The sequence below is a fragment of the Manis pentadactyla genome, chromosome 4 (genome assembly GCF_030020395.1).
Source record: "Manis pentadactyla isolate mManPen7 chromosome 4, mManPen7.hap1, whole genome shotgun sequence".
Lineage (NCBI taxonomy): Eukaryota > Metazoa > Chordata > Mammalia > Pholidota > Manidae > Manis > Manis pentadactyla.
In genome coordinates this window covers 125,817,664-125,844,891 of record NC_080022.1, presented here as the reverse complement: position 1 = coordinate 125,844,891, position 27,228 = coordinate 125,817,664, and the positions used below count along the sequence as shown (strand labels likewise).

At 43.4% G+C, this 27,228-nt stretch overlaps 1 protein-coding gene across 4 annotated transcripts in view; it reads left to right on the top strand.

The window, feature by feature from the left end:
* Nucleotides 1-3,174: 3,174 nt before the first annotated feature.
* ARHGAP44 (Rho GTPase activating protein 44) overlaps nucleotides 3,175-27,228 on the top strand; it is a 200,395-nt gene continuing 176,341 nt past the window's right edge. For all 4 annotated transcript variants that reach the window (XM_036920695.2, XM_036920691.2, XM_036920690.2 and 1 more), the window contains exon 1: nucleotides 3,175-3,593. In XM_036920695.2, the coding sequence (XP_036776590.2) occupies nucleotides 3,541-3,593 (53 nt within the window). In that variant the 5' untranslated portion in view covers nucleotides 3,175-3,540. The remainder of the gene's footprint in view (nucleotides 3,594-27,228) is intronic.

Sequence of the window (27,228 nt, the reverse complement as noted above, 5' to 3'; positions counted from 1 at the left end):
CTGCTAAATTTTATTCACTGACATTTTATTAGAGAATTAATTTTATTGATAATTCTTATATCTGTTCTTATAAGTGATACTGATTTGCTGCTTTTGTGTTTGTACTATCTTCCTCAGGTTTCGTAACAGGGTTGGGCCATTTTCAGAAAATGAATTAGGTTGCCTTCATTTTATTTCTGCTCTCTGGGACACTTTAAATAGCAGAGGAATTACCTGCTCCTGGAATCTTTGAAAGCACTCTCTGTGAAACTCTCTGAGCCTGACTATTTTGGGGAGTACTGTTCTGTGACAACCTTCCCAGTGTCTTCAGTGTTCTTGGTCTACTCATTTTTGCTACCTATTTTTGAAATATCTGTAGCAATTTATATTTTCCTAAGGAAAAAAGAGCTTATTTTAAAATAAGTAAACATAAAATTGCAAGAATATCCTTATAGGTTTTTTTTTTGCATCTGTGATTAAATCCTTTTTTCTCATTCCAAAAGTTGTGTGTTTCAGTTTTTCTTCTTTGTCCCTCTTCTTAGATCTATTCATTTTATGTCTCTTTTAAAATAATCAGTCCAGAGGTGAATTTATCAATTACTCCTTTAATTTTAGCTGTGGTCTGTATTAGGCCTGCTCACCAGTGTAGGTTCTAGAACTCAAAGTTAGAGATAAGTAGCCACCTGGGGAAGGGGCTTCTTGCGGTGGCAGAGCAAAGAGGGCCGGAGGAAAGCACACAAAACCTCTTAATGCATAGGGTGGAGGTGACACAAGTCACCTCCACTCATGTGCCATTGGCCAAAGCAGTCACACAGTCAAGTCCAAACGGCCTTCTCCAAGACACCCCCTGTAGTAGTCATCTTAGACTCATTAGGCTGCAGTAACAAACAATCCCCTAAACTTTAACTTACAGCAAAACAAGCTTCATTTGTCACTCCGGCTGGATGGCCACAACTCTGATCCACAGCAGCCCCCAAATAGCTCATTGCTGGTCTTATGGAAGACTGGTGTAGCTGAGCATTGAGAGTTGAAAATATAAAGGGGCAGGATCACAAAATGCTTCTTAAAATGTCTGCCTGGAAATGGCATAAATCACTCTGTGCATATTATCTATGTCCAAAGAAAACCACATGTTCAATCTTGACCTCAGTGGGAAGGTAAAGTAGCACTCCGTCCCAGAGGTATAGGCAGGGATATTTTTGAACAGTTGTGAAATCTGCACATTCATCATCTATTTTTCCTCTCCCTCTTTCCCCCTATTGTCATCTTCAATACCCCACAGCCTGTTCTTTATATAGAATTCTACTAGTTACCTCCTAGACAAAGTTCCAAAGCCCATCTTGAAACTCAAAACCCTTTTCTTGAAAAATCTTTATTCTATCACATGTGTTTCTAAAGCCTGTTTTGAAAGATCAAAACAGTAGACTTGACACCCTGTTCTTGTTTTCTGCACTGTCATCCCTTCTCTGGGGTAAGGAGGCAGAAAAAGGAACAGCTGCCTCCTGAATGAAGGAAAAGCTCACAGGAAACCAGGAAGTCTTGAAGAAACCATCATTGGATCCCACTCTGGCAGGGTAAGCTGTCTTTTGTGGAGAAGCAGATATTTCCCTATTAGAACGGAAATATCCCAGGACTGAACCCGAGGCTGGCATGATATTGGGTGGGCTAGCAGGGTTCTCTAGAACTAGTGATGTCCATAAGACTTTCTGAGATGACAGGAATGTTCTGTATCTGTGCTGGGCAGTACAGGAGCCCCTAGCCATAAAACACTTAAAATGTGGCTAGGATGACTGAGGGACTGCATTGTAAATTTTATTTAACTTTCACTATTTTGAATTTCAATAGCCACATGTGGCTGGTGGCTACTATATCAGACAGGGCAGTTCTAGGCGTTACCAGAGATGGGGTTGCTAAAAGTCATACAGTGCCCTTAGTGCCTCACTATTATTTACATTTATAAAAACCGTGCTGTTGCTTGGTTTTAACAAGATCTCAAAATGGCAATAATTTCAGTCTGTATAAAAATTACATTGACATTTATAGGCATAGTGTAGTTGGTTAGAGCAAATAATGCCTTCCCCTATTAATTGGCTAAAGCTGCCTGACCTAATAAGCAGAGGCTAAATTCACAATTAATTAAAGATTTCATGTTCATTCAGGCAAGACATGCCTCAAACCATCTTTTGTTCAGCTGGCCAGCAAGATACTTAGAACCATATTTAGGACATCTTGCAGCTATAATCAACATATGCAAAATACGCCATTTCAAAAAAGTTCTTTCATTTATCAGATTACTAATTCTACTGATAATTTAACAAATAGTTTTCCAGATTTCCTATCTATTGGGCAGTACTATTTTCCTATTAGAGATAAGGAAATTGAGGCTTAGAGAGGTTATGCTGTTTTCTCCTAAGGTTATGTAATTGGTATTTAGAATACTAACATATAAGCTCATATCTATTTAATCCAAAGCCCCTACCACCCTGAAGTACTGCTCTGACCTGATAAAGATAAAAGAGCTAATTGCAATCATCCATCTCTTCCTTAGAATAGAGCATGCAGAAAGCGATAACCCCTTTTCAAAGAGCCAATTAACGCCAATGACACTCTGCTGTGTAGAATGCTCCAGGCTTGCCACAGCTGATGCCCCTTGGTGACCGGAGGAGGAAGGGATATGGAAATAGGTATGAGCCTGGAGTCTATGCTATACAAGAAAGTTGTCCCAGTCAAATTGGGCCCATAGACACCATGCCACGATTATTATATCCTATTTTGGCTTTTGGGTTTCGTCAAAGTTAAGGATTAGACTTCTGGGATGAATGCAATGCCTGGTTCAAAATCTCCTCCATCAAACCCTGTGCCTCAAAGTTAACTGTACACCTCGACAATAATCAGGTGGCCTTAGGCAGTTTTATGAACGACTGTAGCACCTGCCTCCGGTGAATTCAGAACAGCTTCTTGCTTTCACTTAAAATACAATGAAAGACAGATGCTCACTTTTTATTTGAGGCTGTATGCCTTGGTTCCGCTTTGTTATTTTCAAAGCAGAAAAACCTTTCGCTTCCTGGATGCTAAAGTGCCCAGGCCCCCAGCGCCGCAGCCCTCCCCTGCACTGCAAACTTTGGGCGGAGGAAGGTGGGCAGCGGGCGCGGAACTACAAGTCCCAGAATGCAGAGCGTCGACCGCACAGGCGCAGCGGGGACCCCCGGCCCGCTGGCCCGCCCGCCTGCGGAGACTCCCGGGTCCCGCGCTGGGCTGGGCACGGGGCCGGCCGCCTGGGCGACCTGGCGGACCTGGCGGGCGCCGGGGGCGGCCCCGGGCGTTCCTAGGAAGGCGGCGCGGCGCGCGCGAGGAGGATGCGGCAGCAGGCGCCGCGGCGGGCGGGGGAGTAGGCGGCGGTGCCCTCGGGAGGCAGCCGCGCGCGGGCCAGACGGCTCCCGAGGCTCCGCAGTGCCGCCGCTGTCGCCCGGGAAGCTCCGCTCGGGGCCATGTAAGGCGGCGGCGGGCTCCGGGCGGCTCCGTCCTTCTCCAGCGTCCGGCCAGCGCGGCAGCGGGGCCACGATGAAGAAGCAGTTCAATCGCATGCGCCAGCTGGCCAACCAGACTGTGGGCAGGTAGGTCACCCGTTGGCAGCCCGGTGCGCGCAGGTGATGGAGCCCGGCCGCCCCTTCCCCGGCTTCCCTCGGGCGCCGCTCGCAGGCGCGACCCCTCCTCTCTGAACTTCCAGACCCCCGCGCCTTCTCACGCGCTGCCCGCTGCTCTCGGGCGCCGGTTGCCAAGCGCAAAGTGTGACGCATCCTTTACCTGCGTCCCCAGCTGCCCCTTCACCTCGTCCTCTCCGCCTTTCCCTGGGACTCCCTTCTCCCCTGGCCGCAGAGCTTCCTGGAAACAGGTGTCTGCTCTGATTGTGCTGGAGCGGGGCAGCCGAACCGCAGTCGCTCTCCGAAGATTCCCTCCCCTGCGCCGAGTTCCGGGCTTCAGGGAGGGTCCCGGGGGGAATGTCGGGCCTGGTCGGCTTGGCAGAACTGAGCCTGCCCCTCCTGCCGTGTTTGTTTTCTGGGACTATGACTGTACGAGATTGTGGATCTCTTTCCTGGCCGGGTTTCGTCAGGCGTTAGGTGGTGTAGAGAGGAGCTTAAGGGGTGGGGGCAGCGGGGGCAGGGAAGGTGCTGGTGGAATGGCGCTGCTGTGGGCTTGGTCCGAAGGATTTTAGTAGAGGGAGGGAGGCTGCAGAAAGGGAGGCCCAACTCCTCTGGAAGATGAGCTAAGCAGAGGATCACAGCCAGGTAGGGGAGGGGTACAGAGGCCCCGCAGCCAGGAAGAGCCAGGCCCTTGGGAAGCTGCGGGACCTAGCCCACTGTCATCACTGTGAAAATGGGCTACGTTTGGGCTAGTGTCTCCAGGAGCGGCTCTGCGGGGTGCCAACATTTAATAGTGTTACATAAGGATTCTGGTGGGTCTCTTCCAAAGCTAGACATGCTCAGAACACAGGACTGTTAGGTAAGGGGGGTTTTTCATGGTACTTAATCCTGCGGAGGGGTTTCCTTTGCTGCTGTGGCAAAGGAATTCAGGTGTTCAGTTCTAAAGCAGGGGGCAAGGAGAGAACCCAGCCTTGAGTGCAGTTCAAGTGCAAGCTCAGCACATCGAGGGCTCTCCACTGGGTTTATCAAGAAACCAAATACCTTTCTTGGGTGGGAAGTGGAGCCTGAACTGGCATCTGGTAGGGTGGGTGTGGGGACACCCTGGGGAATAGAGGACACTAAACTCCCATGTAAGCATCTGACTTAATTACTATGGGCATTTGAGGGCAAGAGATGCTGTGGCTTCTTATGCTTCCAGGGACTCCAGATGGTTTCCAAGTAACAACATCTAAAATTGACTTGCATTCGTTTCCTTTCCCATACACATGTGCTTCAACATGAGGGAAAATTTATGAATAGCAGAGTCAGATTAGCCCAGATTTCTCATATGGATGGTATTGCCACAGGTACAGCCTCACGTGGGCTGCCTTTTGATATGTTGGGCACTGACATAGTGTTTTCCTGTATTGGTGTTTGGCATATGACAGTCAGGCTGACCCATGTTTAATATCTTGACTTCTGCATTGCCCTGCAGGCTGTCATCAGTAATCACAGCAGACCAGCTAAGTGGTCACAAGGCCCCTGATTGCTCTTCTTGCCTGGTCTTGGGGTTTCAGTTCAGTGCTTGAATCAAAATGTTAGCAAGACATTTGTGCTTCCTCCCTGGTGCCCCTGAAACAACTCTCTATCTCTTCTCAGGACTTGTCTTGAAGTAGTTTAAGATTGATGAGCCTTGGGCACAAAACATTTTTTTTCACTTTCATCCATGGAGGGAATAACCAAGGGAGAGGGGAAATTGGGTTTCAGAGTAAGTTGTCTTTCTTACTGGAGAGCATATTCTTGGAAGTCCAAGCAGCTGGTCACCTCCACTGGTTTGTGGGGACTCTGGGGGATGCTGGCATGTGGATGAATTCTGTCTCTGTACTGGATGGCATCTGTATGTCATGTACTAGGTAAAGTGAGAGCCAGCCCTCTATTGTGTATCACTAATATGCACTCATTTTCTTGACATTCAGAGTAAACCTTTTAAAGCAAAAATCAGTTCATGTTACTTTGCTCTTAAAAGCCTCTGGTGGCATCTCACTGCACTTAGTGTCCCCGTCTTTCCAGTGTCCTACAAGACCAGACCTGACTTGATTCCTCTTTGTCTTTCCATACTCACTGTTTCACCTGCTCCTAATGAATGTGTTCCTGCGACAGTGGCCTTCATTGCCCCAGACATGCCAAGCTCATTTTGTTACAACACTCATCACGCTTAATGCTCTTAATTTTCACTTTTTTTCTTGTCTGTGTCCCATAGAATGTACTGATGTATGTCAGTGTATGTAGCACAATGCCTTGTCAGTGACTGATGTTCAATTCATGTTTATTGATAAGATTAAAACAGTTTGCTGTAGCTTCCACACGGGTAAAGATAAGAGGCACCATTTCCTTTATCTTACTGAGAATGTAGTGGGGCATGGTCCTAACATTGCTTCTTAATTTCTTGAATCAGTAGAAACAGTAGGACTGGACATTTGGAATTGAGGTGTGGAATTGGTAGGTCCCTTTATAGAGTTGGTTTAGCAACCTCCAGAATTCTTGCCCTTGCTTGTCTCTGAAATGACAGCTTTCGCATCTTTGAGGGAAGACTAAGGGATAGGCTTGAGGGTTGCTCTGTCTCATGGCTCTTCACTCAGCTCGCCTTTCATAAATGCAGGTTCTGGAGTTCTCCTGAGTATAAAATTCTCAGGATTGGATCTGATCACTTTAACAATGTAGGACTTGCCTTGCTTAAATGTACTTCATGGAATTACATCCTAGTATTGTCTCTTGAAGTGCTGCCATAAGAGTGGATAGGGTGTCAGCAACTGTGGGAAGAGTTTATAAAATCCACTGCATTTACCTGGGAAAAGTTTTATCTTCTCGTTGGTCTGCTTCTCTGGTCTTTGAACACAAACCTTCTGTTTTGAACTTGCCCCTCTGTCCCTTCATGTCATGCCATCCTTGCATTCCCCGTCACCTCAAGCAGGGCCTCTGTGGCCCAGTGGTTTGGAGCAGTGCAGGCTTTCCATTGGGACAGATCTGGTTTGCTGCTTACTTACTGTGAACTCTTGAGCCTAACGTTAGTTTGCACATTAGTTTCCTCTTCTGCAAAATGGGGAAAATAAGGTTTGCACTCAGATAATATGGTGATTGTGGTAATGATGACATGAACTTGCCCCTGAAAAGGACTTAAACAATGCTCAGCACTAGGAAATGCTTACTTGTAGCTACAAGTATCTTTGGACAAATGTTATAACTGTTACTGGGCTATATGCCTGATGGCATGTACTCATTCATTTGTTCATTGATTTATTCATTCAGTAAATATTAGATGCTGCTCTATGCCAGGCACTGCTCTGGTTCAGGGAATATTACAGTACAGAGTACACAAAATCCTGTTTTCTTGGAATCTGTATTCTAAAGGCATACTATAGTGTTATATTACAATTTTCAACTTTTCTCATTTGTCTTATCCACTAGACCTGAAGTTCTTGTGGGCAGGGACAGCTGCCCTAAATCCTGGCACATGGTAGGTTCTCTGGAATTCTTTGGCAACTGAATGAGTAAGTCAGCAAAAGATCCGTGCACTACAGATGGGTATGTTGTGCAAGGTAGTTTCAAGGTGGGAGAGGCTCTTGAACTTTACCTCACTCATTTTGTGATGGGAAGGGATGTTCAGAGGAGTGAGTACAGCTGCTCTGCTGGGCTTTGGAAGGATAGAGCAGGATTAATGGGAGGAATTAGCTCATGCTTGATGGATGATGCTGTGTTTACCTTCAAGGGAGTCTGTTGGTTGCTGGGGTGAGAATCACCCTGAAAGGCATGGTGTATTTTTTTCCTGGGAGTGGCATTTGGTTTGTGTTGGGTGGAAGAAAGCCCTGAGCTGAAATTTAGAGACCTGCTAAGTGGAAGAGAACATAAAAGTTGAACTGGCACCTTGATCTGATGAGGAGGGTGTTTTATTCAGCCTGCACAGTGGGGTTCACAGTAGCTCCCACCTCAGTGGACTCTGAAGAGATTAGAGGGGGCCCGGCTTACACCAAGTGCTCAACAAATGGTTGATGAAGTTCATTTTCGTTTTCCTTTTCCTGCCCACTCAGTCCTCTAAAAATATCAGTCTCTTCAGTGTAAAGGGCCTCTTAGATTTCAGCAGCCACTGCCCAGGAGAGGCTATAAATGGGCTCTGTGCTTTGCATGAAAACGGGTGAGGTTCAAGGAGTCTAACAGGCAAGGAGCTATGAAAGTGTGGGAGTGAGGTGTGGGCATTCAGCATCAACCCTAGTGGGTTGGAGTATTTGGTCTTGGAGGTTCTCTGCTGGGGAATGGAAGACAAACTTTTGTCTACAGAGCTGTGTTTTCCACTCCTAGACTGCTCAGCATGCAACCCTGAGTGGGCTCGGCTTCCGGAGCAGAGCTTGGCTGAGCATTGTCACTGCTGGGCAGCTCTCAGCAGCCAGGGGTACCAATGCCAAGGACACAGCAACCTCTAGGACCGCGGGGTCTGCGGTGGTTTTGCTCAGGCCAAAGCTGTGAAGCCAGGGAAGATCTTTCCTTGAAGGCTTCTCTGAGACACTGCCGTGCCCATCAGCAGGCCTCCTGAGAGCCGCGACCCGATCCATAGAACATCAGGAAAAGTTGGAACTGGTTCTAAATTAGTCTTCAGACTGCTTTATACCCACCTAATATTCCCCTGCGAGTTGGACCTGTCCAACCAATACAGTCCCTGCCAGATCTTCCTGTTGACCTGGAAGGGCTGAGTGGACCCAAACCTGCCCCCAAGGAGCACTGAAAACATTTTTAGGTCTCAGAGTGAAGTTTTTCATTAGAGTTTTATGGAAGCCCATGGCTTGCCACCTGCTGTGGTGTATATATGTGAGAGATAACAGAATGTACTCACCAGTTGATGAATAGGGTAGCAAATCTGGAGAGAATATTCTTTGCTAGTGTCTTCTAAGCTCCTTACTGTGCAGATCTGCCCGGTTGCAGCCTTCTGCTAGGCTGCTCTCAGAATTCTGTTTTTCCTGCAGAATTCTGGCTTTCCTGCAGAATTCTGTTGTCTCAGACCTGCAAGTCATGGTGAGGGAGCCATTCTCTCCTGTAGCAATTAATGACTTCCCTTCCCATTTTGCCCCACCAAAGAAACTGATCAATAATCATGATGGGTGATAAGGATCTTTTTTTCTTTTTTTCTCTAGAAAAAGTGAGTCAGTAACCATATGAATAAAACAGTAACTTTATTTATGGTTGTTCCTTTTAGAGATTAGTAAGCAGCCCTCTTCTTAATAATCAGGAACAGTTTATTCTAAATACTATGTTGATTATGACAGCAAATAATGAAAATTATGCGTCAGTTCTGTGTTGAATTAGTTGAATTCATAGCGGAGAGTAAGGGCTCTCCTGTGGGCACAGGGCATCTGAGTACGCTGGCACCTGCGCCCTACTGCCTTCGGTAAGCACATGGCTGTCTAGCAATTTAAAACTATCCTTTCTGTCCAGGAAGCAGATGTTTTTGCTTTCATTTTCCAAGTTTTGAGTTTATTTTTAGAGTAAATGTTTATTTTCCCACAGAATTCAATTTACTTTTTTTAACTTTCTTTTTTGTTACATAAGTGATATTTGTTTATTGTGGAAAGTTATAAACTTACAGATAGGCAAAAAGGAAAAAAAAATCACCAATCATCTCATTACCTGGAGACCACAATTAATATTTTGGATAGAGTCTTACAAGTTTTTAATAGGCATATATATGTTCTTTAAAAAGGGATAGAGACCATACTGTGTATATTATTTTTTTGCAACCTGCTTTTTTCCTCCCTATCAAACTGGATAATGTAATTCATACCAGCTGTACTGAAATGTCATCATTATCATGTTCTAAAAGATTTTGTCCACTTGTATCTGTTTCTAGGATTTCTAGTTTAGTCTCTTGTCCTGGTAGTTGGTGGGACCCAGTGGTGGGCTCAGCTGCCCAGGTGAGCTCTGGAGGCTTAGCGCTGTGCATGCTTAGGTTGGGAGGCACAGTGGCGTTGGTCTGGGCCCGCATCCCAGCTTCATCCAGGGCAACTCCTCACCTTGGCAGGTGCAACTCCACAGCCTTGCCGGAGGATCTTGCGGTGCTTTAACCGCAGCTAATCTACAAACTGCTCTCTTAGAAGAGGGCGTTGGTTGCATTTTCTTGGCTTTGCTCATCTACTTACTCTTCCTCAGTATTTTTTAAAATGTATAAACCATAATAAGATGGGGAAAATGGACAATTTTACAATACTGAGCATGAAGAGAATTCTTCCCCCCACCCCTGGAAATATGGTAAGTTTATTCAGGTCTGTTTATGATCTCATAAAGTAGTTTTTGTACATTAGGTCCTGTTCATGTTTGCTTTGGTTTTTGGGTAATTTGTCATTGTCCTTACTGTAGCCTGAATGATTGAATCTTTATTGAAGTTCTATTTTCTTGCTCTTTATTGCTGCAATGCAAGAAAGTTATTTTTTATATAACTACCCTAACATTCACTTCCAAAACTCATTATTTTTAAGTACTTTCAAAATAATTGAGTCTCTTTAATTTTCCAGGGAGACAATAATATTTTCTGCAAATAATAATTTTGTTTCTCTCTCTCCAGTAGTTATACTTATTTTCTTATTAATTGCATGGTCTAGGGCTTGTAAACCAGTGTTAAAATATTCTGGTAATATGCGGGCTTCCATTTGTTCTTACTATCATCCATGGGAAAGCATAGTGACTGGTTTGCGAGACTCTGAGTTTTAATCATGTTATCTATTGCATAATTTTATTATCTTAGTTTGAGTTTTTCTTTGGCACCAAAGTTAAATTTGATTAACTATATTATCATGGTCTTTAAAGATATCAGATTGTTTTATCCTTTAATTTATTAATATACTCACTTAACAATTTATGCCATAAATATTTATTGAGCACTTGCTACATTCCAGACACTGTTTTCTGTGCTGGGGATAAACCAATGATAGTGTTCCCATGAGGAGTTTTTGTTTTATGAGCTTGAACCTTGATAGATTTTCTAATATTGAGCTCTCCTTGCCTTCCTTTAATCAATCTTATTTGATTATGTTAATATTTTTTTATATACTGCTAGATTTAATTTTTTGTTTTATTTAGGACTTCAGCATTTAGTGTTCATAAATTATACATTCGGCTTCAGAGCATCTAAATGTTTTTCTTTTGCTAAACCTGTCAAATTTTGATAACATTGTAAAATGAGTTCTCTACTTCCTTCACTTTTTATACAATGCTGAGGTAAGGAATTCCTTGTTCTTTGAAAACTGGAAAAAATTTTTCCAGGACAAAGTTTTTTGGAGATAGTTCCTTGACAGATTTCCCAATTTCTCTAGCGGTCATTGGACTATTTATGTTTTCTACTTTTTCCCAAGTCCTTTTTAGTAACATACTTTATAGAAGAGCATTCACTTCATTACAATTTTAAAATTTAATAGAATTTTTTTCTGAGTATACAGTTGTATCTCCTTTATCCTCATTTGCATTTCTCTCTCTCTTTTTTATTAACGAGGGTTTGGCAGAGGGTTTGGTTCCCAGCCCCCTGCCTCCACTCCCGTATAATCATTTCTTAAGTTCAGTCTATTTTTTGAAAATTTCTTTCTCATTAGCTCTCAATCAGTGTATCCTTTTCCTTGCAGTAAATTCTGCTATTTAAAATGTTTAGATTCTTTCCTCCTGATTTCTTTGGGCCTATTTTGTTTTCTTCCTAATCTTTTGTCTTCCAAGTCATGTTAGGAGAGGTTAGGCTGTGGTGATGTATGAGCTGTGGAACCTCAGTGGCTAAACCCAGCAAACGTTTAGTTTAAGCTCATGTGAAATGTGATGTGAGTCAGGGGACTCTTAGGAGCAGCTCTCCTCCGAGTGTAATTCAGGGACCCAGGCTGCATCCGTCTTCCCTGCCTCCCTGCCCAATCTCAAGTGTGGCTTTCAGCGGAGATGGCACACCGGCTTTTACATGCCTGGGCCTAAAATTTACAAATGCCGCCTCTGCTTGTATGTCACTGGCTGGAACTAGTCACAAAGCTCCCCTGTGTATGACCGGAGACAGGAGCCTCTACCACAGGTGAGTAGCTCCAATATTCTCTCGCTCTTCTCCTGTTACATCTTTGGTATCCTTCTCATTCCTGCTCACCCTCTGCCTTCCCTTCTCTGCTCTGCAGCTATGAGACGGTCGTTCTTTGCCTTCACCAAGGGAAGGTAGCTGTAGAATCTCAGAGCTCCCCAGAGGATCAGTAAGATCCTTCAGAGAGGAGCATCTTTAGGATAACATTCTTTTCTCTTGCTGATAGCCACTCTCTCATGTAAAAATTAGTTTTTGATGTGTTCAAAAAAAAAAGCCTTTCCTACAGTGGGAAAAGGAATAATGAGAACAGAAATTCTCATCCTACCACATTGAAATAACACCCACTCTATGGGATCACTGCCAGGGTTAAATAAGATAATACTTATAATATCCTTAGCATAAGCCCTGGAAAATATCAAGCACTCAATGAATTACAGTTCTTAGCACTATCCCTTGCTGTGCCAAAAGTCTCTTTGACATGAGGCATTCATTTTGATCTTATTTATAGTCCTTAGTACCTGAAAATTACAGCTTGAAATAGCTACTCCTTTGTCTTATCTTCCCAAATCAAGCCGTTTTTCTGTTTAGTGGTGAGTATGAAATATCTTGAGGTACCAATAGTACTGAAGGCCTCATCCGGTTAGTACCCATTGTGACTAATACTTATTGGAATATTCAGGATGGTCTAGGTTGTCCTGCCAGGACAGAATCCCTCCAGATCTTACAGCACTGGCCAGTAAGGGCTGGGAGTATCCCTTTGAGGGGCCAGGCTACATGGCTGTGTTCCACAAGTCCACCTGTGATGGCAGAGGCCGTAAATGAGGATGGGGTGAATCATGCCCTGACTCCTAGTGTTTCTTCTGAAGGGAGATGCGTCACTTCTCCTCACATTTCATTGGCCAAAGCAGATCACCTGGGCCACACCTCACCTCAAAGGGGCAGGGAAAAGCAATCCTTCCTGGGATCTAGAAAAAGATCCACAAAAGCCACAGCTATGTAACCTGTAGCCTAGAACTGGGCATTACTTTCATTGGCTCATTGCAGCATCTATATGAATTGGGTGCTCTTTATAGCCCCACTGTACAGATGGGGAATGGAGGCTAGATGCAGCAGACCAAGCCAGGGGCAGAGCCAGATTTGAGCTGGGACCTCAGTAGGTCAAGCACAGGCAGATGGTTTGCCTGGTCTGTGGGTGTCTGCAGCCTTAGGGTCCCCTGGTTACTTCCAAGGAGGTGGTTTTGAACATGCTAATGAACTTCTCTTTCCTTGAATAAAAGTAAGAATGTCACATTCATTTAAGGTAATAGAGTATCTTGTATTTTGCCTTAACCACAAAGAACATACAGTGAAATTTCTGTCAATAGAAAATTCTTCACTTTGTCTCCTTATTGCGGTTTCACCAGAGAGGGTTAAGAGAGTGCCCTCTGAAAGTACTGTTTTTAGCTCTATGTTGAAAGAAAACAGTTTCTATATCTGCGAAAGCCCCTGCAGACCTATACATAACATATTAGCCAAACAGAAAAGAGACCTTAACAAATAAGGAATAGGAAAAGCTGTCTCTGTTTCCCCCTGTGCATTCTGTGACTGGAGACCTACGTGCACACTTGCTTCCTTGGTGTAGCTGCTCTTGTGTGTGTCCTGTGACAGAGACTCTTGCGGTACTTTTCCGACATTCCTGTTTAAGCCTCACAACTTGAAAGTAGGTTCTGGAGTTCCCTGCATTTTCTACTGAATCTCAGAGCAGTTGAGTGCTTTGCTGCTGCTGATCAAGCAGTTAAGGAAGGTAGTTGAGATTTGCTCCCAGACCTGCTGGCTCTGATACTGGTGTTCATTATCACTACACTTTAATGACCGGCAGTAGGGGAAAAAGTGGAAAATTTTAAATGTCTAAGATTAGTGAAATGATTAATTGTGACACATCTATACAATTGTAATGATCTTAGTGTTTTTATAACATTAAAAAAAAGTAAGGGCTTGAGAGAAATGTTTAACATAAGAAAACAGGATACAGAAGGGCACACAGCGTAGCAATTATACAGTATTTAAAAAATTGCATAGAAAAGACTGGAAGGAAATCAGGAAAGACTGGAAGGTTCAGCATGTGGTATTTTCTCTGAGCAGGATTATGAGTGATTGGATTTCTTGCTCCTTGTACTTTTTTTAAAATTTCCAAATTCTTTAAAATAAATATGTATTTTTATATTTAGAAGAAAGAAAAAAGAAAAAAACATCCCAGGATTCAAAACAAAAGGGGCAAAGGTAAAATGTAGCTGGAATTTCTTTTTTTCTTTTGGTATCATTAATCTACAATTACATGAGGAAAATTATGTTTACTAGACTCCCCCCATCACCAAGTCCCCCACACATACCCCATTACAGTCACTGTCCATCAGCATAGTAAGATACTGTAGAATCACTACTTGTCTTCTCTGTGTTGCACAGCCCTCCCTGTGCCCCCCACCACATTATACATGCTAATCATAATGCCCCCTTTCTCTTTTCCCCCTCCTTATCCCTCCCTTCCCACTCATCCTCCTCAGTACCTTTCCCTTTGGTAACCGTTAGTCCATTCTTGGGTTCTGTGAGTCTGCTGCTGTTCTGCTCCTTCAGTTTCTTTCTTTGTTCTTATACTCCACATATGAGTGAAATCATTGGGTACTTGTCTTTCTCTGCCTGGCATATTTCACTGAGCATAATACCCTCTAGCTCCATCCATGTTGTTGCAAATGGTAGGATTTGTTTTCTTCTTATGGCTGAATAATATTCCATTGTGTATATGTACCACATCTTTTTTATCCATTCATCTACTGATGGACACTTAGGTTACTTCCATTTCTTGGCTACTGTAAATAGTGCTGCGATAAACATAGGGGTGCATCTGTCTTTTTCAAACTGGGCTCCTGCATTCTTAGGGTAAATTCCTAGGAATGGGATTCCTGGGTCAAATGGCATTTCTATTTTTAGTTTTTTGAGGAACCTCCATACTGCTTTCCACAATGGTTGAACTAATTTACATTCCCACCAGCAGTGTAGGAGGGTTCCCCTTTCTCCACAGCCTCGCCAACATTTGTTGTTGTTTGTCTTTTGGATGGCAGCCATCCTTACTGGTGTGAGGTGATATCTCATTGTGGTTTTAATTTGCATTTCTCTGATGACTAGTGATGTGGAGCATCTTTTCATGTGCCTGTTGGCCATCTGAATTTCTTCTTTGGAGAACTGTCTGTTCAGTTCCTCTGCCCATTTTTTAATTGGATTATTTGCTTTTTGTTTGTTGAGGTGTGTGAGCTCTTTATATATTTTGGATGTCAACCCTTTATCGGATCTGTCATTTATGAATATATTCTCCCACACTGTAGGATGCCTTTTTGTTCTATTGGTGGTGTCCTTTGCTGTACAGAAGCTTTTCAGCTTCGTATAGTCCTACTTGTTCATTTTTGTGTAGCTGGAATTTCTTATAATGACGTTCTAAGTTTGGAACCCTGACAGGTCTAAACAGAAACATGTTTGAAATTTTCTCAAGCCTTGGTTTCAAACATGCGAAACTTGTCTTCATGCTCTGGGAAGCACTGATGTCCAATGTCATTTTATAGGTAGAATGAAATAGTCTGCCACTAGAAAGTGGTATGATAATAGTCTTGTAAGGTCGTTAAGTTTCAAGACATGTAACACTTCGAGACTTGGTCTATATGACTTGGAGTTGAGGGCTAGTGGTTCCCCATGACTGGTTAGGGGTTAGGCTGTAGTAGCAGAAATAGACTCTGGCTAATCTAAGCCAAAAGTAGATTTGGGAAGGATGGGGTGGCTCACAACAGCAAAGGAGCGACCAGGTAGTGCCCTGCTGCAAGGGGGCAGGACAGCCTCTTCAGAGGCCACCTGCGCAAGGGTTCACTCTCATTGGGCCCCCCCCGGGTGATTCTGTCACAGAGGAGAGTCTTACTGGTTTAGTTTGGGTCATCTGCCTGACCATCCCTTTGGGACAATGAAAGGGTAGGAAGCTCTCTGGATTGCATGTCCACAAAGACTGCAGTGGGGGAGCGGCAGTTCTCAAAGGAAAATCAGAGTCTTTTGTGCAGAGGACCAGGAAAAGGTGATGGCCATTGAGCACACCCAGATGTTGACCTAATTACTGAATGACATTGAAGACCCTACCTTGCTCAGTTTGCCGGAGATCTGTGAACTTAGCAGTGCTCCAAAGAACATGTTTCCTGGTATTCAAAGGAGTCATTTTTCATCTCTGCGTATCCAGTTATGGTGAATCTATCTCTGAATCATAATTCATCTTTGTCTTCTTTATCATTTTATTCTTAATTATGGTCTGTGTCTCTTCCCCTAGTGATTACAGTGCTCTTCTTGCTTGTGTTCTTGCTGTGAATTCCTGGTCCCTGACTTCCTCAGCACAGGCCAGACTATATTTGTGAATACATGGACAGAGGAATGCCATTTTCATTCTTTATCAAGTTTTGTTCTGTGAGAAAAAAATCCTAGGACTGTGGGAAATGCACACACTATAGGATTTATCTTAGAAATTTACAATCTGTGTGTGTATTTCAGGCTCTAAGAAATTCTGCAGCTCATGGTTGATAGCTTGTGTTACTCAGCATGCTTTAAATTATAGTAATGGATATGGATTCAGAGTGGCTTCAACAACAAGGAAACTTTGTTTCAGACGTCCCAGGCCGGGAGAGCCCAGGCACCTTGTGATCAGGGCACCTGCTGCCTTTCACCCTATGTTTCATTTCTTTGCCTCAATCTGTGTCTTCCTCTCAGACTGTTTTTTTTCATGGTTGGAATGCCACTGCCAGCAGCAACTGAGGTCATTTGCTTTATATTCATAAACCAAAAAGGAGACAAGGGAGAGACGTGCTGTGGTGGTCTGAATGTCTGTGCCCCCTCCCTCGGAGCCCACTCCCAAGGTGGTGGTTTGGGAGGTGGAGCCGTTGGGAGGTAATTGGGCCATGAGGGCAGAACCCTCATGAATGGGATTAATGTCCTCATGACGATGGCCCTAGGAAGCTCCTTTGTCTCTTTGACCATGTGAGACACAAAGAGAAGGCACCGTCGTGAACAAGAAAGTGGGCCCTCCCCAGGTGGGCTGGCACCTTGATCTTGGACTTCCCAGTTTTCAGAACTTGGGAAATAAATTCCTGTTGTTTGTAAGCCACCCAGTCTAGGGTATGTTGTTACAGCAGCCCAAAGGGACTAAGATGGGTGGAGCAACCCAAGTGGTGCCAAGCATGCGGTAAGAGTCCTCTTCTCTGGTCTGAGCCCGTTTGCTTGCATGTTTACTGTTGAGCCTTAAGACATGCCCCAGAAGGGGAAGCTGCTCGGCCTCAAGCCTGTCTGTGACCTGGTCATGGCAGGGCAGGTAGGGTCCCTGTGACTGGTTTAGAGCCGTTAGGAACCCCGCTGGAGATGGACAGTGGGGAGCTTCTTCTGAGTCAGGAGACCTTTATGGGGAGTGATGGATACCTGGAGAAAATCAGAGTTCTGTTTGGGAGAAAGGAGGAAGGGCGCATTTTGGGTGGACAGCCAACAGTGTCCGCTGTAGCTTAATTGGCCCAGCACGTTGAGCATGAAAACCATTTCTCATGGACTGTCCAGTTGTCAAACTCGGGTTTGTAGAATGTACCATCGAGAATGTTAGTCAGTAAAGTTCAGATCTTACTTTGGCAGTGTTTTCACGTCTGGAGGAACTGTTTTCTGTGCTCCAGGGTGCTGGCTGAAGTCGCGGTGTGACGGTTGGTCTGTTGTATTGTAGAGTCTTGCATGCCTCCATCTCTTGTAATTGGGTGGCCTGCTAGTCTGCAGATCCCCTGTAAAGTGTCTGGAATATAGAAGGAAGGGCCTTGAGAGCCGTTTGTCAAATTCATTCTAACAGCTCAATTTCGATGTTGTCCCCCTCCAGCCCCATCCCTCTAGTGCAGCTTTGTGCTTCCACAGCACTCTGCTTGTTTCTCTCACATCACTTATTTCATCCTGCTTTGATTTCCAGTTGCTGTTTACTTTCCTCACTAGACTGGAAGCTGTGTGTGTTTACAGGGAGGATGGCTTACTTCCCTGTGTTCTGTGTTGTCCACAGTACCATGCAAATAGCAGGAGCCGGTCCTTATCAAGGGGCTAGAAATAAGGCTGTATGTGCTGCTCTAACACGTGTCAGAATGGGTTTTTTTTAATCACTGCCAAATTAGGGTTTCTCATGTGAAATATTTAACTGTAGGCTTGTAATCATGCCTTTGTGATCTCCCAAGATTTTACTATGCTAGCAAAAAGTATGACATGGCTTTAGAATTAGTCCCTAGTATATTGTGTTTAGTTCCTAAGTCTGATTCTCCAGTCATGGCCCACCCCTAATGCCACTGCACAGTCACATATGCAAAGAGGAACATGTAAAGCATGACGACTTCTGAGTAAAGAAGCCATTCATTCAGCACATACCTATTGACCACGTACTGTCACAGCTGGGTCTCTGGGAAGTAGATGCTGAAAAACATTCAGAATGCTTATTAGGTAGTGTTCACACACTGGCACCTGTGGGAGAGAGTTAAAGGAAGCAGAACTTGGCAGAGGGAGAAGGTAAGCTGTGAGGCAGTCCCAGCCAGGGCCTCAGCTGGTTCCACACTGGGTCTGGAGGTCGGGTGACTCTACATTGTTGTCCTGTGTTGGGGACAGGTGGTGGGCCCTCTGTGCCCCTGCACTGATCAGTCACTGGACTCGGGTTTCCCTTGGAAAACAGTGTGAATTTCCACCAAAGCAACACCAAAGGGTAGGCAGTCAAGGGTGGAATTCTGGCTGTGGTCCTTGTCGGTGGGGGATGAGTTTTTCATTCCTAAAGGGGAGTCTGGTGTCCACTCTACCTGCCATACGTCAGGTCCTTAGTTAGAAACATGAGAGTGAGTAGGAGACCAATTAGGCCATTGCAGTAGGGGTGGCATCTTGCATGACAAGTGAGTTTCTCATGTGCCATGAGAACACAGCTGCGTGCTGCAGGGGCTGGGTGTGTGAGGAAGTCATGCAGCCAAGCCCTGAACGTGAGGCATTGTTGGTAGGGGAAGCAAGGTGGACGTGACACGTATGAATGCCACAGGGTATAGAGTGTGGCTCTTTCAAGGAAGTAAAGTTCTCTGGGTTTGAAATATCACTGGGAGTAGGGGTGAGGCTTATGAAAAGGTGATCTAACGTACTGTCCAAACAAGGGGACTGCTGAGAGTGATTACATAATTAATGGTACCAAGGATGGCAGTGAAAATCTGGGCAAACTGTAGGGTAACCCTATGTATTCAGCATATTTGGGTTTTATCCAAGCACCAATGTAATTTACTGACTAATCATTTGACTGCTCCTCATGGTTCTTGGAGTATGAGCATGGGTTCTGATGTCAGATTCCCAGAGGTTTATATCTTGCCTCCATCACTTACAGGATGCAAATTCTTGGACAAGTCATTTAAATTTTGTAAGCCCCAATTGTGTTATTTGCAAAATGGGGATATTAATATAATTCGTACCTTATGTTATTAATATAAATGAATTAATACACATAAAGTATTAAAATAGTTTCTGGGACAGAATAAAACCTCAGTAAGTAGAAGATGGTGCTGTTATTATTTTAAACAGGGGAGTATATAGCAAGGTCAGAGTTGGGTTTTAGAATGATGACTCTGGATGCAGAATGCAGAGAACCAAATGGAGGGACAAGCCTGGTACAGAGAAACTGCCTAGAAGAAGATACTGCTGTCTAGGAGAGCAGTGATAATCCAAGTGAGATGGTGGTTACCTGGATCAGACTTGTGGCCATGAGGAGGGGATGTGGAGAGGTCCAGAGATAATCAGGAGACCTTGGGGGAACTTGAGGGACTAGCTTCTGCTGAGGTTTGAGTTTGGGCATTGGGTGAACAGTCATGCCAGTCACGAAGAAATGTGAGGGGAGAAGACCGGTAGGCAGTGGGAATGAGGGTCTGAGCTTGGGAGAGGGGTCCAGGAGATGACGGAATTAGGAATCATCAGCGGGTGGGTGGAACTGAAGCATTGGAGCGGCGAGAATGCTGAGAAGAGAAGGGCTGATGGGTGGCTGAGGGGGTGTCAGGATGCTGGATGGTGTGGAAAGAAAGGGAATACCCTGGCAGTTCCCATTTTAACTTAAAGAGTGGTACCTAGACGGGAAAATCTTGCTCTACCCCCCGTATTAGTTTCCTAGGCTCCTGCAGCAAATTACCACAAACTGGTGGCTTAAAACAACAGCAAGTTACTCTCTCCCAGTTCTGGAGACCAGAAGTGTGAAGTCAAGGTGTTGGCAGGGCCACCTGCTCTCTGAAGGCTCTAGGGGAGAACCCCTTCCTCGCTGTGATAGAATAAAGAATATCTCCCCTTTGTCCTCAGTTCCTGGCACAAAGCTTCAGAAGTCCTTGAAATTTCTTGAGTGATAGTTGTTCTTTCTTATGCTAATGAGATGACTCACAGTCACCCCTTGATAGCTTCAGGATGGGAGCTGGTCACCAGAAAGTCCAAACCACAAGTTTAAAGGGTTGGAACTTGGGGCCAACCCAACCTCCAAGGGGAGGAGCGGAGTTAGAGATGGAGTTCAGTGCTGTGACTGATGACTTCATCACGCCTACCTTATGAAACCCCATATAAAAACAATGAACACAGAAGCTCAGTAGAGCTTCCCTGTTGGGGAACACATCGGTGTGCTAGGAGGGCAGCCAGATTCCGTGAGTAAAGACCATGGAAGTTTGGCATCTCTCCCCACCCCACACCTTGCCCTGTGCATTCTTCTGTTTGATTGTTCCTGAGCTGTAGCCTTTATACATATACATAAAACTATAATGATAAGTATGGCGCTTTCAGGGTGTTCTGTGAATCATTCTCATGATCAAACCTAATAATTAGTTGTGATGAGGAAGCCCTGGATTTGTAGCCACCTCATAGAATTATGTGTGGCTTGGGACGCCCAAAACTTGGGGCTGGCATCAGAAGTACAGGAAGTCTTATAAGTACTTTGTCCTTACCCTTAACTTGTGGGTCTTCTGTAACTCTGGGTAGTTTGTATCAGAATGGGCTCTACCTATAGGACATCTGGTTGATATCAGGGAATAGGGTCAGAACTTCCTCTTAGCATCTGGTGTTCAAGCCTGGGTGTCCCTTGTCTGAAGACACAGCCCTCCAGTTACTGTCTTCACACGCCATTCTCCCTGTGTGTCTCTGCTCTTCTTATTAGGACACCAGTCTTATTGGATTAAGGTTCTATCTCATCATAACTAATTCTACCTGCAACAGTGCTCTTTCCAACCAAGTTCACATCCTGAGGTTCCTGTACTTAAGAGTTCATCATATCTTCTCAGGGAGAGTCAGTTCAACCCTCAACACTGATGGAGTGCACATTCTCATTTCAGCAGTATTTTTCTTCCTGCTTTGTGCCAAGCTCAGTGGTGGGGGTCATAAGGCAAAGAAAGATGAGTAAGTCAGATAATCTTGCCCCCAAAGGGCTTATATTCCAATAGGGAAAGTGAGACATGAACACAGTGCAGACTTTCAAGGCTGGTTGGTACTAATGCCTTAAGATAGCATGAAATGTTAGAATGATTGGGAGGACAGAACAATCACTTACGGCTTTAGAAGCCAACCAGGATTTGAGAAGCAGAAGGTGATTTAAGTTGGAGCTTGGAAGGAAGCCTGGGATTCTGAGAGATGGAGATGAAGGAAACCTATAAATGAAGATTTGAGATAGGAAAGTGCACTAGGGCAAAGGGGAGATGCAAATCTAAGGTATTTATATGGCTGTGTATTGAATTTATTCTTCCAAAAAAAATAACTTAAATAGATTGTGGGACATCTATAAATGGAACACTATCTGAATCAAATCTTAAGTGCACCAAGGTACAGCCATCTCTAAGATGCACTGGCAAGTGAGAAGAGCATGATGCCGAACACTGTACTGTATTCGACCTGCTTTCTGAGACATGCACGGGAGATGAATAGACTCCCAAACATACATAGTTAACATGCTTGGGAATGCATAGGACATCTCTGGAGGGATTTAAAAAATTGCCAATAGGGCCTCTTGGTGCCCTGGGAATAGCAGAGGGAGGGAGACTGCATTTCTCACTGCAACGTGAGCCAATAACTCTTTTTTGAAAGAAGCTACTATTCTGACCTTACTTTTGCATTTTAAAATGCCTATTTCCTTAACAAAAGCCACAGCCTTGGAGAAATCACAGCCATGCTGTGTTCTGTAACAGTCCCTACTTATCCCAAGTATCGCTTTTCTCAGTCCATTCATAATGCGATGGCAGGTCCATGCAAACACTCCAGGGCGCTTGGTTCATTGGGCCCTTAGGCTGCCTTCTCTCTCACCACTGGCGAAGGCTGAGATCAGGCCAGTTTTCTAAGTGCCAAGCTGCCCCATCCTGCGCACTGTGTCTTACAATATGAGTGTTCTAAGGACCCACAGAAATCATCACTCACAGTTCAGTGCACACAAATGCGTGGTCACAGGAAGGCAGGTCACCCTTCGCCATGACACACCCTGGGGCTGGGTTTCCCCTGGCCCATGGTGAGTGCCAGCGTCAGTGCGGACCTGGGACTCACTCACTCAAACCCTCGCCTGTCCGTGGCTCACTAGCCCCTGGGGCCTTGGCTCTTTGGTTTCAATATTCAGAAGAGCAGTTGCTTCCTTCTCTATCACAGGTACTGATTACATCTTGTCTTTTTCATTGCCGGCTGAAAGTGTAATTATCTACAGTTGTGTTTGTCAGGTTTTCTTGATCAATGTCTCTTTTTGATCGGTGGTATCAGATTTTGGGATTTTTTCTCAATATTCAGAATTGCAGTCACTTCCTTCTCTGTCAGGGTTATCGATTACATCTTGTCTTTTTATTGCTAGCTAAAAGTTTAATTATCTGTAGCAATGTTTGTCAGGCTCTTTTAATGCCTCTTTTTGATAAGCCTGATGTTTGTGTAAGTCTCCTCTCTGGGGTCTTTCAGATTCTGATGCCACCACTGTCCCTTGTGGGGTGGGGGGCATGCCAGGTCACACAATCCCGCCATGGTGCATAGATCTGCCAAGCTTGTTTTTGTAGCTTTTCTGTACTTGACAGATACAGATTAATTCCTTCTTTACTTAAAGTGAGTGAGGCTGGAGCCGAGAGAAGGAAGCTCACATGTAAATATAAAAGTGTGTGCATACACGTGCATATGAATTGATTCTTCATTTCTCCCTGGTATATTCCTCTAGCTACATACCTGCCTTGTTTTCTCTATCCTCTTCATCTCCTGCCCTTTCCTTATTTTTACTTTTGATTTGTTCTTTCTCTTTTCTTTTTTTTCAAAAATAACCCCTTTACTATCCACAGATCTTAAGTGGTGGATACTCTGAGTCAGGATTAAGTATGAGATAGTTGTTAGAAAACCATTCCCCTTCCTGGCCTGGCCCCTTCACCCACACTGCCCTGGAAACCCCGGTTCTATCTCCAGTGAAGCCTCCCCTTCCTGCCCTTCATGCCTCTCCTGGTTTTACAGAGAAGTGAGAATAAAAGGACTCTGTGCACATTGTTCTTTGATTTTGAAACAGATACTTGTCCTGCCTGTTTTGATTCTCCGTGGTTCTGTGGGATATAATAGAGGAGGGAGAGAATTATCCACTAGGCATTTAGAGTGTGCATGCTTACACACAGGTGCCTTTTGTATTTCCTTGCAAACATACTCCCCCAATACTTATTCTGCAAGAGAAATAAGCAGTTTCCCCTTATATTCAGTAAATGTTTATTGTGCTCAATATTGTGAAAAATACAGAAATAGTCCTGTTGGGGCAGAAAAGGCTGGAAAGGTGAGCAGGAAATTGTGGCATGTAACAGAGAGGTAATTACTAAAAGATCACCAGGACCTCAGGTTGGAGAGGCCATGATCACTGAGGACTGTGACAGATGGGCAAACTCATAATGCAGTGAGAGCCCATGGCTCCATTTGGTGGGAAAGTGAACCAGTCACCGGAAGGTAAGAGATTTGCCCAGATTTGGCAGTCTAGGACCCAGCTGAATCCAGGCACCGCTAAGGTCCCAAATTGGCCACGGGTGGTTTGCACCTATGGGCCAGATACAAATAATACTACAAACACACTGACCTTCTTTTTTCTCTTCTTTTGTTGCTCGGGAAACTTCATGGAGGAGGTAGAACTTGACAGTGAGTTCTTAGGAAAAGTTGAGAGTTAAAGAGAAGAGCAGGCAGTCTGGAGGAAGGCAACCAAGTACAGAGAGGTGGGAAGAGAGGCATCTCACAGTCAGTAGGGCTTGTGGAACTGTTAGAAGGAAGCAGGGAGTTTGGAGGGCAGTGGGAAGTCAGCTGTTGGAGGAGACTGCACTTTGGAGGGCAGTGGATGCCAGGCACAGGGGTTGAGATGTGGTCTGCTTGGAGAGGAGGAGCTCCTGAAGGCAGTTGAAGAGGGAGAGTGAGGTTATGGGATGCTGATTTTGGAACTGCAGTCCAGCTGCTGAATGTGGGGAGATTGAAAAGGGGCAGTCTAGAATGAAGGAGGCCAAAAGAGAGAATGTCAAATGGAAGGCAGATCTGGGTGAGCCTCTGAATTTGTCGGCACTTTTGGGCAACTAGGTAATGGTTTTCTTTGTTTCTCACTGTTCTTCTTTTATTCACCTTGGAGCTGAGAGCAGGGAACACAGCCTTCCCCATTTGAAAGGTATAAAAGCAACCACACACCCCTTTGCTGCTTAACCTTTTAGGAGAGAAGAAGAGAAAGTTTTAAGTTAATTTGAGTAGAATATGATGAGGGATGACATTAGGGTGGTAATGGCTCATACCCATCCCTGTCATTCTAAGAAGAATAAATAAGTCATAAGAAGTTCCTGAATATGACGAAAAGGTATGAAAATTGGAAAGAAGCTCTAAACTACCATTATTTCCAGAGACGATTGTCTATGAGAAAAATCCCCAAACTTTACAAATGAGTAATAGAATTATTAACAGTTAATCAAAGATGCTTCAAGCAAAAGAAAAGAGTGAATATATTAGTACCAGATACATAGAGTTCAGATCAAGGAAAATTACAGGGATAAAGACATTAAATAATAGAAAGAGTTCAATTCATCAACAAGACAAAATAAACCTAAAGGGTGTGCCACCTGTGGACATAGGTTCAAAATACACAAAGCAGGAAGTGGTAGAACTGAAAGGAGATGTAGACATATCCACAGTTACGATGAGGACTTCAATACTGTTCTCTCAGTTGTTGATCCAATTAGCAGACAGAAACCAACAACGAATCACTTCCCACCTTGTTTGGGAGGTCATCATTACCCTGGTGAAAAATACCAGACATAGACATTACAAGAAGAAAAAAACTATAGACCAACACCGCTCATGCGCTCATGGATGTAGATGCAAAAATCTTCAAAATATTAGCAAATGAAGTACAGCATTATATGTAAAAGACTACTACACTATGACCAAATGGGGTCATATATTTATTTACTCCAGGAATATATGGTTTGTCCAACATTCACAAATCAATCAATGTAACCTCCCATATTAAATGACTGAAGAAGGAAAACAAATGCTCCTATCAGCTGGCACAGCAAAAGCATATGACAAAATTTAAAATCCTCATTATAAAATATCAAACCAGAAATATTAGGGACTTGAGATCTGATAAAGGGTATCTAAGAAAACTCTAACATCATATTTTATGGTGAAAGACTGAATGCTTTTCCCTCCCTTAAGATTGGAACCATTACAGTGATATTCTCTTTCACTTCAATTCAGCCTCATATTGGAGAGCCTGGTCAGTGCAAAAAGGAAAGAAAAATAAAGGATGTACACATTAGGAAATAATAAATAACACTACCCTGTTTGTAGATGACAAGACTGCTTATGGATAAATTCCTGAGGAACCTACAAAAAGACTCCTAGAACTCTTAAGCGAACTTATCAGTTCTATATACTTACAGTGAACACTTAGAAATGAAATTTAGAAAACAAAGGGAAAAATCTAATAAAATGTGTAAGATCTGTATGATGAAAACTATAAAACAATGATGAAAGAAATTAAAGACCTAAAAAAAATGGGGAGACAGATTGCAAAACTCAATCTGGCTATGATGTCAGTTTTTCCTATATTGATCTATAGGTTTAATGCAATTCCAATAAAAATTTCAGCAAGAAATTTTTTAGATACAGATTAAGTTAACTGTAAAATTTTCATGGAAAGGCAAATGAACTAGAATATGGAAAACAATTTTGAAAGAGAAGAGTATCATTGGAGGGATCACACTACCCAATTTTAATAATTACTGTAAAACTGCTATAACCAAGCTACTCTAATCATTGTCCAAGGTACTGATGAAGACTTATCCATTTGGATCAAGTTAAAAGAATAGGGAGTCCAGAAAAAGATTCACACAAATACGGTTGATTGATTTTGGACAAAGACGCAGAGACAATTCAATGGAGGAATATTTGTCTTTTCAACAAGTGGCATTGGAACAATTGGGCTTAACGCAAATGAAATCATAAAGCACGTGCTCTTTTATGTCCAGATGCTTTTCTCAATGTTTTATTTTTCAGATTCATCCACACTGTTTATTCATTTTTCTTCCTCTTTAGCATTCCATTACTCAAATATACCCATAATTTGTTTATCTGTCATCTACTGGTGGACAATAGGATTGTTTCCAGTTTGGGGCTTCTCTGAAAAAATATGCTCTGAACATTCTTGTATGAGTCTTTTTTGGGAACATGTGCTTTTGTTTCCTTGGATACATACCCAGGAATATAATTGCTGATTAGTTTGATCAGGTTTCTGAAATGTTTGCATCATTTTACACTCCCACTTATGTAAGAGTCCAGTTGCTCCACACCTGTGTCAATACTTGATATTCTCAGTCCTTTTCCTTTTTGCCACCTCAGTGGGTATGTAGTGGTATCTCATTCTGGCTTTATTTGCATTTCTCTAACAAAGGGTGTTAAACACCTTTTCATGAGTTCATTGAGCATTTAGATATCTTCTTTTGTGAAATACCTATAGTCTTTTGCCCATACTTAAATTAGATTCTATGTCTTTTCATGTGTCTTCATGATTAATTTGTAGGGGTTCTTCATATATTTTGGATAGAAATCCTTTGTTAGTTATATTAGTGTTAGTACTTGGTGTTAGTTTGCCTTTTCACTTTCTTAATGTCTTTTGATGAACAGAAGTTTTAAATTTTGACAAAAATACAAGTAATCATTTTTCTGTTTTGGCTCGTAGTTTTGTATCCTGTTGAAGAAATCCTTGCCTACCCCATAGAATAAAATATTCTAATAGTTTTCTATTTCTATGTATGCCATATTTTCTCCCAGAGACTTATTATTTTACCTTTCACCTGTAGATCTCTAATCTACCTTAAATAAGTATTTGAGTATATTTTAACATAGGGGTTAGTCTTATCTTTTTTCTAGATGAATACCCAATTTCTCCAGCACCATTCATTGAAAAGCCCATCCATCCTCTTCCCATTGTATTGCGGTAGTCTCTTTGTTACAAATCACTTGACAGTACATGTGTGTCTG